Genomic DNA, 13,954 nt, shown 5'->3' with positions numbered 1-13,954 from the left:
GTTTGAACATAAACTGAAAAGTGGAGGCAGAGTAAAATAACTTTTTGAGCCGTCAGCCTGAAAAGTTATTATGGAGTAAAATCACTCCTCCATTGGGCATGCCCGGAATTCAGGGGGGAAATTTGCTTTCAAGTTGTTCTTACAGCCCTGGACCAGATGCTCTAAGGTGGCCAGAAACCTTTGTCTACACCCACTTAGCAGATTTTTGGCTCTCTATCAGGAACTAAGAGGTTTATTTGCAGAAATGAATCATTTCCTTCAAAATATCCTTTACCCTATTTACATGCTTGCATATTCCTTCCATTTTGTTTTCCCCCTACAGCTTTACTAAGGGAATTAATTATCTTGAAGAACAGGAACATACAGTAAGTACATCTGAGATACAGGATGAGGCACAGTATGTCATCTATTAGGCCTGGCTAAGACCAGCAGCTGATGCTAAATGGGAAGGAACATGCACCAAATGTTTTTTAATCACAAAGTTAGTAATTAATTGCTCTTTAAAATACATTTTATGCTTCTTTCTGTCTGTGTACATGAAATGCACATTTATTACATGCCAAAAATTACAACATTATGGTTTAAATGTGACTGGCACGGAAGTCCGGAAATCAGAGTTAACGTTCCCACGGCAACTTTAATTCTGTCCGTGTGCACATGTAGGGCCGTAACAGTCTTCCGCTCCAGGATAATACGTATAGATGGTCTGGGAAGGGAAGCTAAAGGCCCATATCCTCAACTGTAGTTACAGGAAAAAAACAAAGGGTGAAAACCGTGCTCCTTTCCACATATGTGGATAGAAAACAATGTCACCACGCCTGGTGTTGTGTAATCAGGGAGTGAAAGAATCTGCTGTGGTGCTGGCACTCAAGGGGACAGTTTCTGTTGCTGTGGGAACCTGAACTTTGCATTTCCTGACTTTGGGGTAATTAAAATGTCAGCCTTAATGTGGCATTAATGGAGTTTGCCATAAAAAATCCTCTTTGTTGTGTTCTCTAAAAAATTGCTTAAAAGTTCAAACTGAACCAAGTGTACTAAAAATTGTAAACTCGAGGACTTGGCCTGGTGGGGGTGGGTGGGATGGGGGGAGCCAAGGGTTGGGAGGGGGAAGACCCACGAAGGTAGAAGGCCAGAGAAAGGAAGGGCCCGGCCGTCTCCTCGACAGAGCTCAGCCCCAGCAGAGTCATGCTATACCTACAGAGCTAAAGTTAAACCCGCCCACACAACAGTTTGGTAATGTGTAAAGGTTAAATTAAAAATAAATAAAAACTGTTAATGCATAAGTGCGTCTTGGCAAGGACACAAAAAAATGAGACAGCCTGCTGAGGCCAGTGCAAAACACTGGAAGGTAAGTAACCATGGACGACGTCAGCTTCCAACAAAACAAAGACACCAGAATAGGTGCATCTACAGCCCAAGGTAGGGAGCACTACCAAAGGAGGGGCAAAGAGAACCACTTCTCCCTTCTATGGGAGCCTTATTTGGGGGAAAACAAAATAGGAGAAGCACGCAAGTCAAAGTTCTGGTCGGGTCTGTCACATGTATGACTGTGACGTGCTACAGCTTGATAGTTGTCAAGATAGAGAGGGCTTCGTCTGCTCTGCTGACTTGGTTTAGGCCTGTTGACGCGTTTGAAGAGAGAGCTTGGCTCAGCTCATCCTCAGCCTGTTCCTCGGCAGGGAACGGTTCTGTCAAACACCTAGGGCTTTTGGACCCTCTGCATTCCAAAAGTCATCTCAACGCCTTGTGTTCTCGCCATCTGAGTTTGTTTGGAAATGGTGGAGAGGCGACAAGCTCGGAGGTCATGGGGGAATGTCGCCAAGAGGTCACTTAGTGGGTGTGCTGTTCGCAGCACACAATTCCGTAGCACTATTAACCTCATCATCTCACAAAGGGAAGCATTTCTCAGCCATATTCCTTCTTGTTTTGAATATTACTGGGATCTTCTGTAAAATGTGAAGTGGCTCAGCAGGTTAAATAGCCAACTGAGAATTTTAGGGATCAGACGTGTCTACAACATTGGCCTGGGTCCTTCGGGTGCGACAGCAGTACATCTTACCCACCCTGCCCAGGTCGGAGGCAGAGCTGGCTCTTCCTTTGTGGGGATGCTGACCCATTGTGTTTTAGAACTCACTCACCAATATGAGTAGCTGCACATTTGCAAGGATGCCATTTATGGGCCTGGAACAGAGCATGCAGGCTGCTCCCTGGGAGAGCAATTCCATAAACATCCCTGGGTGTCTGAAGGAGTTAAGTGCCAAGCAAGTCATTCATCTACAGAAGTGTCAGTTTTCTCAGTCTTCTCCTCCGTAAATTGGGAAGAATTATAAGGATTGTCAGGAAACGGGCATTAGAGCATGACTAAGAATAATTTTGCTAAACACATAACAAATAAAAAGGTGCTATAAAAATTCAGGCACTTGTGAAAGCTTGGAACACCACACACTGGTGGAATGTTTCTGAAGTTAAAGAGACTAACAAGTCAAGGGCACTATTTTTAAATGCCCCAAATCTGTTAGTTCTAAATAGGAACTGAATATTTTACCTTAAAGAAATTAGGCTTTTAAATTAATCTATGGTACGAATGACATTTGAAAGAAAAAAAAAAAACAAAAAAAACCCCTTCTTGAATGCAAGAAGAGCATCCAAAAAATTTAACAGCTTAAAATAAACCTCTTTCCTGTCTTCTCTCAAGCAATCTCCAAATGGACAGATTTCTGTGAATCTTTCCTAAAAACAATTTTCTTCTAAGTGTAGGCTCAAATCAGGACAAACTACAATCCAAATATATTTGGAGAAAAGTCTAATCGATTTAAACAACAGGTCAGAAGGGAGAAGACTTACACATCTTAATGGCAAAATCAGAATGACGTTCTAAGCAGCTGGAGATTAGGTGACTCCTCCCTATTTGTTCTCCTTCCAAGTACGTTCAGACACCTCACTGTGAGCTCAGATCTACGGGCTCCCTCAGGGTCACCAAGGAGCTGTACGGCAGCGTCATGCTCATACAGTTTCTTGCACGTATTCCATGCTAATGCCAAGACCTGGCTGGAGGATGCTTATGGTAAAGTACAATAAATGAAGCCGGGTGCCTTCTCTATTCCGCAAAACATTCATTTTGCTGCAACAGGGGATTTCTGGGCTAAGGCCATTCTATGTAATCTTCCCCATAAGGTGTGGCAGAGAGCCAGGCAATGAAGGTCGGCATGCAGGAGCTCCAGGCCCTTCTCCACAGGAACGGGCTACCTTCCTGGTAGGTAGGGATAGTGTGCACATGTCTACGGGCACCGTGCCATGCTATTTTCCAATTCTTCCTGTAATTACTATTAGGCTGGAGACTGCCAGGCAAGAAGGGCCAAGGATGTTATTATTACGATGGGCCACAGAACATAGTCCTTGCTTCCGATCCCCAGGTTTCTCCAGAGAAGCAGCAACTTGGAACAAATCACACGGGCTCTAGAGATTTGGATCTCATTCTTTCTCGTTTAATTTTCTAGTAGCAATAGCTGGGGCAGGGTCTCAGCCCAGCCACCATGTAGGACGAGCTCCTTTCACCCCAACCTCAACCCCCGGGTTTTGTCCCTTTACTCAAGACAGTAATTATGACGAAGCAAGTAGGGAAGGGAATCTCCCAGAAGCATCCATTTCTTGCCCACTTTGCAGAGTTTTCCATTTGTTTTGTCAGAAAAATAACAAAAGGAAATTTAGATTCTCATTTCTTAATTAATAATGCTTGTGTTCATGGACAGGATAAATGGAGCCCTTTTCTGAAAACAAACTGTCTTGGTCTTACTCTTCCTCCTTCTAAAGAAGAACATGCCAGCTCTTCGCCTGTTACTAGACATCCTTTATGGAGATCACTTCAGAATACTTGTTGGGTATCTTAAGACCAAAAGGAATTTTCTTTCTGATTGGGCCCCAAAATTATTCTATTCCTTTCCATTGTCAACACACATGTTCCTTTCTCTTTGAAGTATTGGGTTACACTTCAAAAAGAGAAAAGCTCCTAAACATGATTTATCAACTTTCTTAAAATAGAATTTGAAGAAGTGACTCCCAGATTAGTGAGAAGACAGCAAAAATAAACAGCAATGGAGTGATTTCAATAGCGACGATCTCATTAAGCTGCCCATTTCCAAATTTAGCCCGTAGGCAGTTTTTTTAATTAAAAAATATTTTTAACCTGAATTCTTATTGGCTACGTGAAGTCTGGGTGGATTCTGAATTCTTGGAAGCCATTCTCTTTTCTTCTGTAAATTTATGCTATCCTTTAACCACTTCAAAATAAATTAAAAACTGGAAGGACGGAAATTCAGCCAAGCCAAATGAGACTCCAATAACTAATGCAAAGCTGACTTGTATTATGTAATTTCAAAATGGATGTTTCCTGTGTCTAACTGGCTTTTTGAGGTCCATATTTGGTGGTTCAGTTTAGTCATGGTGGAAGTGCTGTTATTCAGATCGAGGGGACAAAGGAATAATTAGAAAACAGTAACCTAACTTTTTTTTTTTTTTGAGTGAATGTTATGAAAGAAAATGTGGTCCATCTAATCAATCAGCCTTTTGAGGTCAAGTGGCTGGACACTTGGTTTTAAAATACACGCTAGCTTTGAAAATATAGACAGTTGGCTGAATCAAAATGGAGGCAAATTCCTATTGACTACTCTAGAAGACCAAACGGAAATGGCTTGTTCGGAACGCAAAAAAGCCAGAACCCGGGGGAGAAGCACGCTCCAAGTGCCACGAAGACACCATCACCTTACTGGTGTACTCACAATCAGATGACCCGGTGTGAGCGTGAGAGTTTGTCAGTGAATGTGTTGAGTGGATGAGGGCTGGGTCTGGAGACAAAACAGCTTCAAAGTTCAGGCAGGGAAGGCCCGGCTTGGCGCTGGATCCACCCGGCTGAGTAATCTCATTCTCCTCAGATGCCTTCTGGTTTTCAGCTGTCTTGGGTTTCTTCCTGAAAATAAACAAAGGGCCCTTTGAAGGAACTGACTGCATATTTGGGAAAAGGCATTTTTAGAATCTGTTAAAGATAACTTGATTTTTTTTTTCTGAGGGGGGATGGGAGGGAGTCCAGTATGTCCCTTGTTTTAAAACAAGCTGATTCTTGTTTTTTTCCCTCCAGTAATGGCCTAACTGGGAACACATGAAAGCATATGGGCCAAGCAAACAGCACCACATTTGGACTCTGTTGGCTGCATAAAAAGACCCTGTCCCAGAACTTTAGACAGATTGAGCTACGTATGGCTGACATTATCCAAGAAAGCATCCTTTTTTCCCCCTTAAGAGTTTTAACATGGTCTGGAAAAATACTAGTGGAGGTTTACCGTTCTAGCATTTGTCAGGAAGCTTAGAGACAGGACCCGTGGAGTAATGGGAGGAGCACTGGACTGGGAGTCAGGAGACTTGAGCTATGGTACTAGCTGTGCCTCTAACTTGCTGTGTGGCCTTGGGCACCTCACTTCACCTCTCTGGGCTTCAGTTTCCTCATCTGTAAAATAAAGGGCTTGGATTAGAAGGCCTTGAAGGTTCCTTCCAGCTTGAAGTTTCTATTCATGGAACACATCATGGAACATTCAAGTTTCTTGCTGTTATTAGATTTCACTTTAGATTAACACATAATTCCCAATCACAGTCTGAATTTGCAGGCCATAGAGATGAGAGGGTAGTGATGGAGATTTTTGTGAAAGTAGCAAATGAAAAGTGAAACAGATGAGCTTAGCTTCTAGCAGGTAAAGCGGTAACACATGGATATCCTCTATTCCAACCCTTTACTCATCCAAAGCTGAAAATGCCCTTTGTTGATTTAGCACATGACCCTGGAGTATGGGACTCGGACTGTGTGTTTGGGGGTGTGAGGAAAAGATGGGTGAAGGGAACCAGAAAGCAATTATTGCCCACTGTTGCTTGGGGTCAGGAACAGGAAGCAAAAGAGCTCAGGTATTGTGGGTATCTCCCCCCCACCACCACCACCCCCGCCCAGGACAATAAAATTACCATAAACACAGAAATACTGCATGCACTCTAGGTCCCAGCCATACTGGGTTATTAGGCATATCCTGAATTGGAACATGCCTTCCAATTTCCTTGTCTCTGTGCCTCTTTTCTATCATTATGTGGATGGTGACCAGAGAAATTATTTTATTTTATTTTTTGGTGGAAGACTATGTGTATGACAGAATTTGTTGTAAGTAGCTCTGTTTCCATGTTTTTCTTGTTTCTATAAGCCTGGCAGTGGACTCGTCATGCAGAATATTTTGTATCGAAATTTGTGGTACGGGGTAGTTAAATCTGCCCTCGCAGAATATGGTGTTATGATTAGCATGCTGTGTTTCTGGTCCAACAGGTTGCGAAATCAAATCTGCTTTTTTCAGAGGGCAGGAGGCAGAGATGGCATGGTAAAGATGATGAGAGAGGAGAAGCTTTCAGACATATTTTTCAGCATGGAGGAAGCCAATATAAGAGAAGCAAAAATTGCAATGCTTTACCAACTGTTTGTTGGATGGGTGACTGTAGAACCAACCCCCAAGTCTTCAGCATCTACATGGACCTCCAAGACCCTGGTTTCTGGTGTGCAGTTTGAGAAAATATTCAAGATCAAAGTCTCCAGAGCTTAACCCTTTTTTTATCCTTGGAAGCCAGCGCCCCCTCTAAGGTCCCTCCTCATTTCCATTACTGTTGTCTATCACTGGCTGAAACCGGCTGAAACTGTAGGTGAGCAGAGCCTTCCTCTGCCTTAAAGCCGACTCATCAAGTCCTGACAATTCTGTTTCCTTATTTTTTCACGTCCATGTTTCCTTTCCATTTCCACTGCTATCCCTTGACACTTTCATTTAGACTGTTGTTTATTGACTGGCTCTCTATCCTCTTAGACCCCTCTGACCCCAACACCCCAAATGAGTTCTATAGATGCTCTAGCTGAGTCTAGTTGGCCATACAGGACTCTCAAAGTTCTTGAAAATTCCCAGAGCATCTTGGGCCATTTACATCCTTGGCTCTACATCTTTGTTCAAATTAGTTCCCTTGCGTTGTCTGTTTTACAACTCTGTTGAAATCATATTTATCCTTACTTATTAAAGGTTGTCTCCATCTTGTAACCATCTTGATTCACCTCTACCAGATAGAAGGTCTCTCTCTTTCTTTGAAATTCAACTCCCTCCCACCTTTCTCTGAAATTCCCCTCCGCCAAAATTTTACTTCTTTTTTACTCACTAAATTTTGTTTTCATAATCGTTATTTACATGGTTATCCATCCCGTGAGACTGTAAATTCTCTGAGGGAAATATCTTAGTTATTCTTTAATTCCCTATGTTCGTCCTTTCTTTCCTTTTTCCTTTCTTCCCACCATTCATCTTTTCACATATTCATCTTAAAATATCATGCACCTATGGTGGGCCAACATAGGTTAGGGAATGCCGCAAGCCTGGTTGCTCTCCTTCCAGAGTTTGCTCTCTAGAGCGTACTGTTAAGCAGAGTAGCTTAGACAAAGCTGTCATTCAATATTTGTTTGTTGATGGGATAAAGCAGAATTGAAATCAAGGTATATTTTGAGAATAGTCATAGTGTAAATCCCAATTAAGTTTTCCTACTCTTTATGCAGCGGTGAAATCTACCTTGACTGGCTGCTTTTCCTTTGAATCCAGGACGGGCATTTGATAAGAGTAGGATCATTTTGCTCAACAAAGCTGGGCTGGTCCTCAGGAGCCATTTAAATATCAGGATGAAATTCTATTGATAGATATCACTTAATAGAAAAAAAATTTAATACTTATTTCTGACGCCTATAGACAAGGCCTAGGCTAGTTTTGGATTTTTGTTTTCAGGAAACTGAAAAAAGCCCTCTTTCAAACATGAGTGCATGGCCAAACAACCAACCTCACTCTTTTAACACTGCAAAAATGGTACTGTCTTTTATATAAATGCCCTTGCTTCCTTCCGTGGATTTGATCCTGCTTCCCACCTGACATTTTACACCACACCCTTCTGTTTGTTGTCTCAAGGATCACCTACAGAAAACACCTGCAGCACAGAGGCATTGGAAGCCACCTCTACAAGTGAAAATATTGAAAATTCAACCTTTCGGCCCACCCCCTCATTTGCTTATCCTGATACCACTGGGTGTTTTCCACCTGCACGGATAACAGAGAGCCACTCACTGTCCGTAGAAGCAATTCATTCCCCCCCCCCCCCCCCCCCGCTCACCCTAATAGTTTGGTAGGACTCCTTTTTCTGGAGCTGAGAAATGCGAAAACACGGAAGTGCAGCAGCAGTCTGTGTAGACATGCACAGGTGCTGCTATGTTGGCTCCATTTTTGCAGTCAGTCCATACTTTATTAAGGAGGAAAGAGCAAATCTTGCGGTAATTAATTGAAAATACCTTCCTTAGCTGTGCAAAAAGAATCACATAAACATGGCACATCTGAGGGCAAGCCTGTCCAAGCCTCCCTGGCTATGCATTATTCCCTGGAGCCTTTAGAGGGCAGCAGCACACAGGCAACTCGGGGCAGCGCCTCGGAGAGACACACTCCCCACCAGACCAGAACCTTCCTCTCGGTCATCATGCCAAAGGTTGGTTTGCCAAGCTCTGGCCGCTCAGCCTCTTTCTTTCTTTTCAGTTCTCATTCTGTCTCTCTCTGTCTCTGTCTCTGTCTCTGTCTCTCTCCCTCCCTTTTTCCTCCCTCCCTCCTCCCTCCCTCCCTCCCTCCCTCCCTCCCTCCCTCAATGTTAAAATTATACACTCTGATGAAGTCGCCCCTCAACCGGAAAATGAAAGCTCCAATGAAAAAGTTAGACAAGCCAACAACAACAACAAAGAAAGAAACCGGGAGAAAGGGGAAAGGGGGCTGGTGAGGGAGAAGGATTTAAGAACAAGAGAAGGGCAGATGTTTCGTAAATATATGCAAACCCAAACTGGGTGTACCCTCAACACTTCCACAGAGGAACAGACCAATCATTGTGCACTTCCTCCCGCCACACTGGTGGAGCCCTGCATTCAAAAAAAAAAAAAAAGAAAAGAAAAGAAAAAGAAAAAAAAAAAGTGTGGCTGCAGGCACCTGCCTTTCAACGGTCAGTTCTGACATTCTTACTGAATATCTCCCGATTGTCCACAGAGAACAAAAACATTTTCATCTCCCCACTGGAAACGTTTCTCTTATGAGAAAAAAAAAAGGGCTGCTTCAGGAACTGGAAAGGCGTTTTAAGGTGACTGGTGGCTGGTTTTTAACTCTCATTGTGCTGGTCCTGGCAACAAGTTTTGGGCTGAAAGGTAGCAGTGAGTGAGGTTGTGGATGATGTTGGCTCTTTCCTGACTAGACATATTGCATGTGGAAAGAAATATGCATTGAAACATATTGATGAGATGGTAGGTATTAGGCATGTTAAATGCGTGGAAATTAACCAGATCGGTGGCATTTGATGTATATATTTCACACTTCTTTGCACATATTGCACATACACAGTGATGGCAATGCCTTCTGCAACATATGGAAAATAAATATTTTATCTGTGTGAGCTCTTATCAGGCTCCCGGGGCTGTTGAGAGGAGAGTGCTCTCTTCTTTCTCGCTCTCCCAATTTTCTCTCTTCACTGGGCCCCCACCCTCTCCTGCACATTAACATGCCTTCCACTTATCAGCCTGGTTGGATAGGAAAGAATTAGTCAGAACCTCCTTTTGATAAATAATTACTCAGTCATTGAATCATGACAATTTAGCCCCATGATGCCCTCCCCCCATTTTTTTTTTTTTGAATGGTAACCATTTCTTTATTCTCTTTCCCAACAAAACACTGAAAAGGCTCAGGAGAGTGTTTGGGGAGGGGGGGCAGAGAGCAGAGGTGTAAGAAACCACCCCAGTTGAAGCCAGCTCTACCATCAAGTAGCTGTGGGCCCTAGGCAGGTCACTGTGCTTCTCTGGGCCTCGGTGGAAATAATGGGGAAATAATACCTACCTCCTTGCGCTGATGTGAGGAGTAAATGAGATAATTCATGCCAAGCGATTGGCAGAGTGATGATGGCCCATGGTCAGTGCTCAATGATGGTAGCTATGAGACGGCATCAGTTCTATGGTTCTCATCAGCTCTAAGGAGGCACTTCCTTGGTCTTAGTAATCTTTTTCTAATGTCAAGACTTCAGTAGGGGCAAATGGACTGTAATTGTTGCAGAGGCGGAAGAACGTAAGGATAAGCCATCTCTTCTTCAACACTTTGATCTTACTGTATTACCTCCCGACACCGTCTTTCTGTTCACGTGTTTGCCTTTGCTGCTGCTCTACCAAGAACTCCTCTTGAACTTGAGGATCGAGCAAGCTACACTTGGGCCGGAGAAGCCCATCGAGCCTGGGCACCATGGTCTGTTTGTCGAAGCCAACCTTTGGCACTTTCGCTTATTACGTCCTTTTACAATTTATCCTTTTACTACTTGGTCTAATGTTCCCAGACCAATTGAAGATGTTTTCATAATTAAAACATTTTATTCTCTCATTTTTTTTTTTGTTTACCTTCTTGGCAAGGCTGATTTATAGTGTTTTTCAGTGTATTTCTCCCTCGCTGTATCAGTCAGGATCCTGGCAAGAAACAGCTGGCACACTCACAGGTTTTAGCTGGAGAGAGTTGAATGTAAGGACTGTACAGTAAGGTGCAGAGGAGGTAAAGGGGTGCCCAAGGGAGGGTGAAGCACCAGCACTAGCACTAGCAGCGGGTGGGGGTGGTGGGAGGACTTTAAATCTCAGCTTTCAACTGTTAAATCCAAGGGGCAAGGAAGGCATGGCATTCTCTGAGTCCAGTCAGAACTGCAGTTAGAAGGGGTCTGGACGAATCAATACCGTGCCCTCACTCTCCTCCTCCTCGCACATCCTTCACGGATGTTCCTTTTGGCCAAATTCAAAGGGAAGCCAGAGTGAAAGAGAGCCTGGTGAGTGCAGTCCAGAAAGGCGGCCTCCTGGGCCACATACCAGGGCAGAGGAGGGCTCAGGGGTTTTGTGTGTGTGTAGAGGGGAGACTAATCAGCGGGCCGCTTCTTACTCTTCTCCCTTGCCTTTACCCTTCCCTCTCGATCTTACTTTCTGGAAAGAAAGACACAGCAAAAGAAAATTAAGTCAGTTCTCTCAGGGTCCATGAACCTATCTGGTCTATTTGCCCTTTGTGGGGGATGAAGACTGCATGTGGGCTCCATGAGAGCCGGGATATTTGTGTGTTTTCTTTTCTTTTTTTTAAAGATTTTATTTATTTATTCATGAGAGACACAGAAAGAGACAGAGGGAGGCAGAGACACAGGCAGAGGGAGAAGCAGGCTCCATGCAGGGAGCCTGATGTGAGACTCGAACCCCGGCCTCCAGGATCACACCCTGGGCTGCAGGTGGCACTAAACCACTGTGCCACTAAGGCTGCCCTATTTGTGTGTTTTCTTTGCTGCCACATCCCTAGTTTCCATAACAGTGTCCAGCACATAGCAAACTGCCCAGTGAATTTCAGTTGGTCAAGTAAATATATTCACTTCTGCTGTGCCAGACATTATACACATATTATCTCATTTAACGATCACAACAGTCCAAGTAAGTAGGCAGCTGTTTAGCGTAGTTGTGCAAGTGGTGTGGGAGTGAGTAGGTTTTTAAAATCTAACACTTGTCCCCTCCCTGCCCACCCCCAAGTCTTGACACCTGGCCCAGGACACGGTCAATCCTCAGGAATTTTGTGGTTAGTCCACATTTTTGTGCTTTATTCACCTTATTGCTTTTGTACCTAGCCAGTATGTAAGCTTTACTCTTGTTTCTTCTTTCTATATGAAAGAGCTGAGTTTCTGAAAAGCAGAGTCTGCAAAATTGAGAGCCCAGTCTGTCTCTGGTAGGACCTGTTGCACAGGTAGGACGTGGTGTTGTACACAGGTAAAATGCTTCCTAGGGCAGAAACGGAGGCTCCCTGGTAGGTCTCCCCATGATTTTCAGGAAACTCTAGGTTGTAATTTCTGGGTCTGGATTTGAGTTTTCTGCAGGAAGGTAGGAGTGGTAAAGTCTCTTCCCTTTACCAAAGGATACAGAACCTGGGAACCGGGATGCCTGGGTGGCTCAGCGGTTGAGCACCTGCCTTCCACTTGGGGCGTGATTCCACGGTCCCAGGATCAAGTCCCACATCAGGCTTCCTGTATGGAGCCTGATTCTCCCTCTGCTTATGTCTCTGCCTGCCTCTTTGTGTCTCTCATGAATAAATAAATAAAATCTTAAAAACAAAAGAAACTGGGAACCCAGGCTACACCCTAGCCCAGTGGTGCTACTTACTCCAGTACAATGACCCCGTAATGCAGAAAACCCCAGAACACCATTCAGATGTGGGAATTTCTAAGGCACTCCTTGCACTTCAACTTGAGGATGAAAATATACAAGTAAGTTTCTTGCATGGGTATGGAGAAGTTAGTTTTTATTTTCCGTCACGTCTTTAGTCCCCAGCGCCCTGACCCAGTAGTACTGCACATCACTCTGGTGGTCCCCATCCCCGTGCTGGCCAGGCAAGCCTGCCTGCCACTCACACTCTACTACCACTCATTACAATCCTGGTGACTCAAAGCATTAAAGATGAAAAACAACGCAAAACAAAGCAAAACAGAAACTCAGACTTTGTCCCTTTGGGTGTGATTTATGCCAAAATAACTGAAGACAGGGAAAATCTGAATGTGAAAATCCTACCTGAAAGCCTAAGAGGGATGAGACTCTCCCAGGGTTAGTGTTTTCCAGTAACAGAGATGTCTGTCAAACCCCATCCCATCACCTGCCTCATACCATATATAGGAAAACCTGAGACTACAACTAGAATGAGGTGTTGTCTTAAAATATATAATTAAGTTATTTTGCATGCATAGCCTCTAAATAATTCAGATTTCTGGCTTTTTCATTTTAAAAAGCATATATTCATCTGTTACTTTTAGCAATGGTTAATGAATACTTGATATCAATCTTTCATAAGTATCGTCCTGTAGGCATCATACCTCCTAACCCAACTTGTTTCTGCACCTTGCCTTGTAAGGGCTGTACTTCTATGTAAATGCCTGGCATGGAGGGAACAGCCTCACGCACAGAGCCATGCATCCGGAGGGCAGGGCTGAGCTGGGGGCAATGGCGAGAGACGTGGCTGAAGGAGCCCCGAGTCCCCAGGCTGGGCCATGGCCCCACAAAGTGGCGAGGAAACAACAACACTGGCTCAGAGATGCAACTCCGATGACAGGGAGATGCCGATGAGGGAAGCCGGCTCCTGGCCTTGACCAGGGTGCCATGAAATGACAAGTAGCAGTGCAATTCAACAGAATGGCACGGAAGGTGACAAGGGGCCAAGAGATCGGGTGGGAGTTGCCACCATTCCGGGGAGAGTGCAGACGACCAAGTGGAACAGCCCCAGTCCCTGCAAAAAACATCTGGATCCGGCCCCGCACAGTCATCTGGTGAGAAGGGCATGTGCTGCTCAGGGCGGGCACCGCAGGCTGGCAGCTAAGGGCCACTGTGGGCACCTCGGCACTGGGTCTTGCAACCTCACTGCGATCAAGACATGAAGCCATCAGAAATTTCACCTGCATTTACAATTGTGGGAGGTGGATTTTTTTTTTTTAAATCAAATTAAGTGAACTAAGAAGCCTTTCACTGGAGGCATAATGTACTCACAGTAGTTTCCAAATAAATGGTGTCACTCTTCAGGTAAATCACTCCAAGGCTTGGGCCTAGTGCAGATGTTCATTGGGGCAGGGAACAGAGAGCGGCTGCATCTAGAGCAGACAAGGAAGAAAGATAAGGCTGTTAAACGACAGGTGATGGTGACCAGTCGTGTCCATGGAGACAGAGCCTGGGGACTTGGGTGCGAGTCTGCTCCTGCCCCTTTGCACCGGCTAGTGCACCCAGCAGGGGTGGTGGGGGCAGAAGAGAGGATGTGGCCCGGGCTCCGGCGGGTCTGAGATCTTCGGCAGCACCCTGTCT

The 13,954-nt window shown here is 44.5% G+C and overlaps 1 protein-coding gene across 1 annotated transcript in view; it reads right to left on the bottom strand.

Annotated features, from left to right (window-relative positions):
* ZBTB20 (zinc finger and BTB domain containing 20) overlaps window positions 1-13,954 on the bottom strand; it is a 232,364-nt gene that overhangs the window by 55,523 nt on the left and 162,887 nt on the right. The window contains 3 exon segments of the mRNA XM_055315851.1: window positions 4,776-4,963; window positions 5,334-5,497; window positions 13,646-13,746. Coding sequence (XP_055171826.1) covers window positions 4,776-4,963; window positions 5,334-5,344 — 199 coding nt within the window. The 5' untranslated portion in view covers window positions 5,345-5,497; window positions 13,646-13,746.

Source organism: Nyctereutes procyonoides, unplaced genomic scaffold, assembly GCF_905146905.1.
Source record: "Nyctereutes procyonoides isolate TBG_1078 unplaced genomic scaffold, NYPRO_anot_genome, whole genome shotgun sequence".
NCBI classification, from domain to species: domain Eukaryota; kingdom Metazoa; phylum Chordata; class Mammalia; order Carnivora; family Canidae; genus Nyctereutes; species Nyctereutes procyonoides.
Note: the sequence above shows the minus strand (reverse complement) of the source record. Positions and strands in the feature narration are given on the sequence as shown.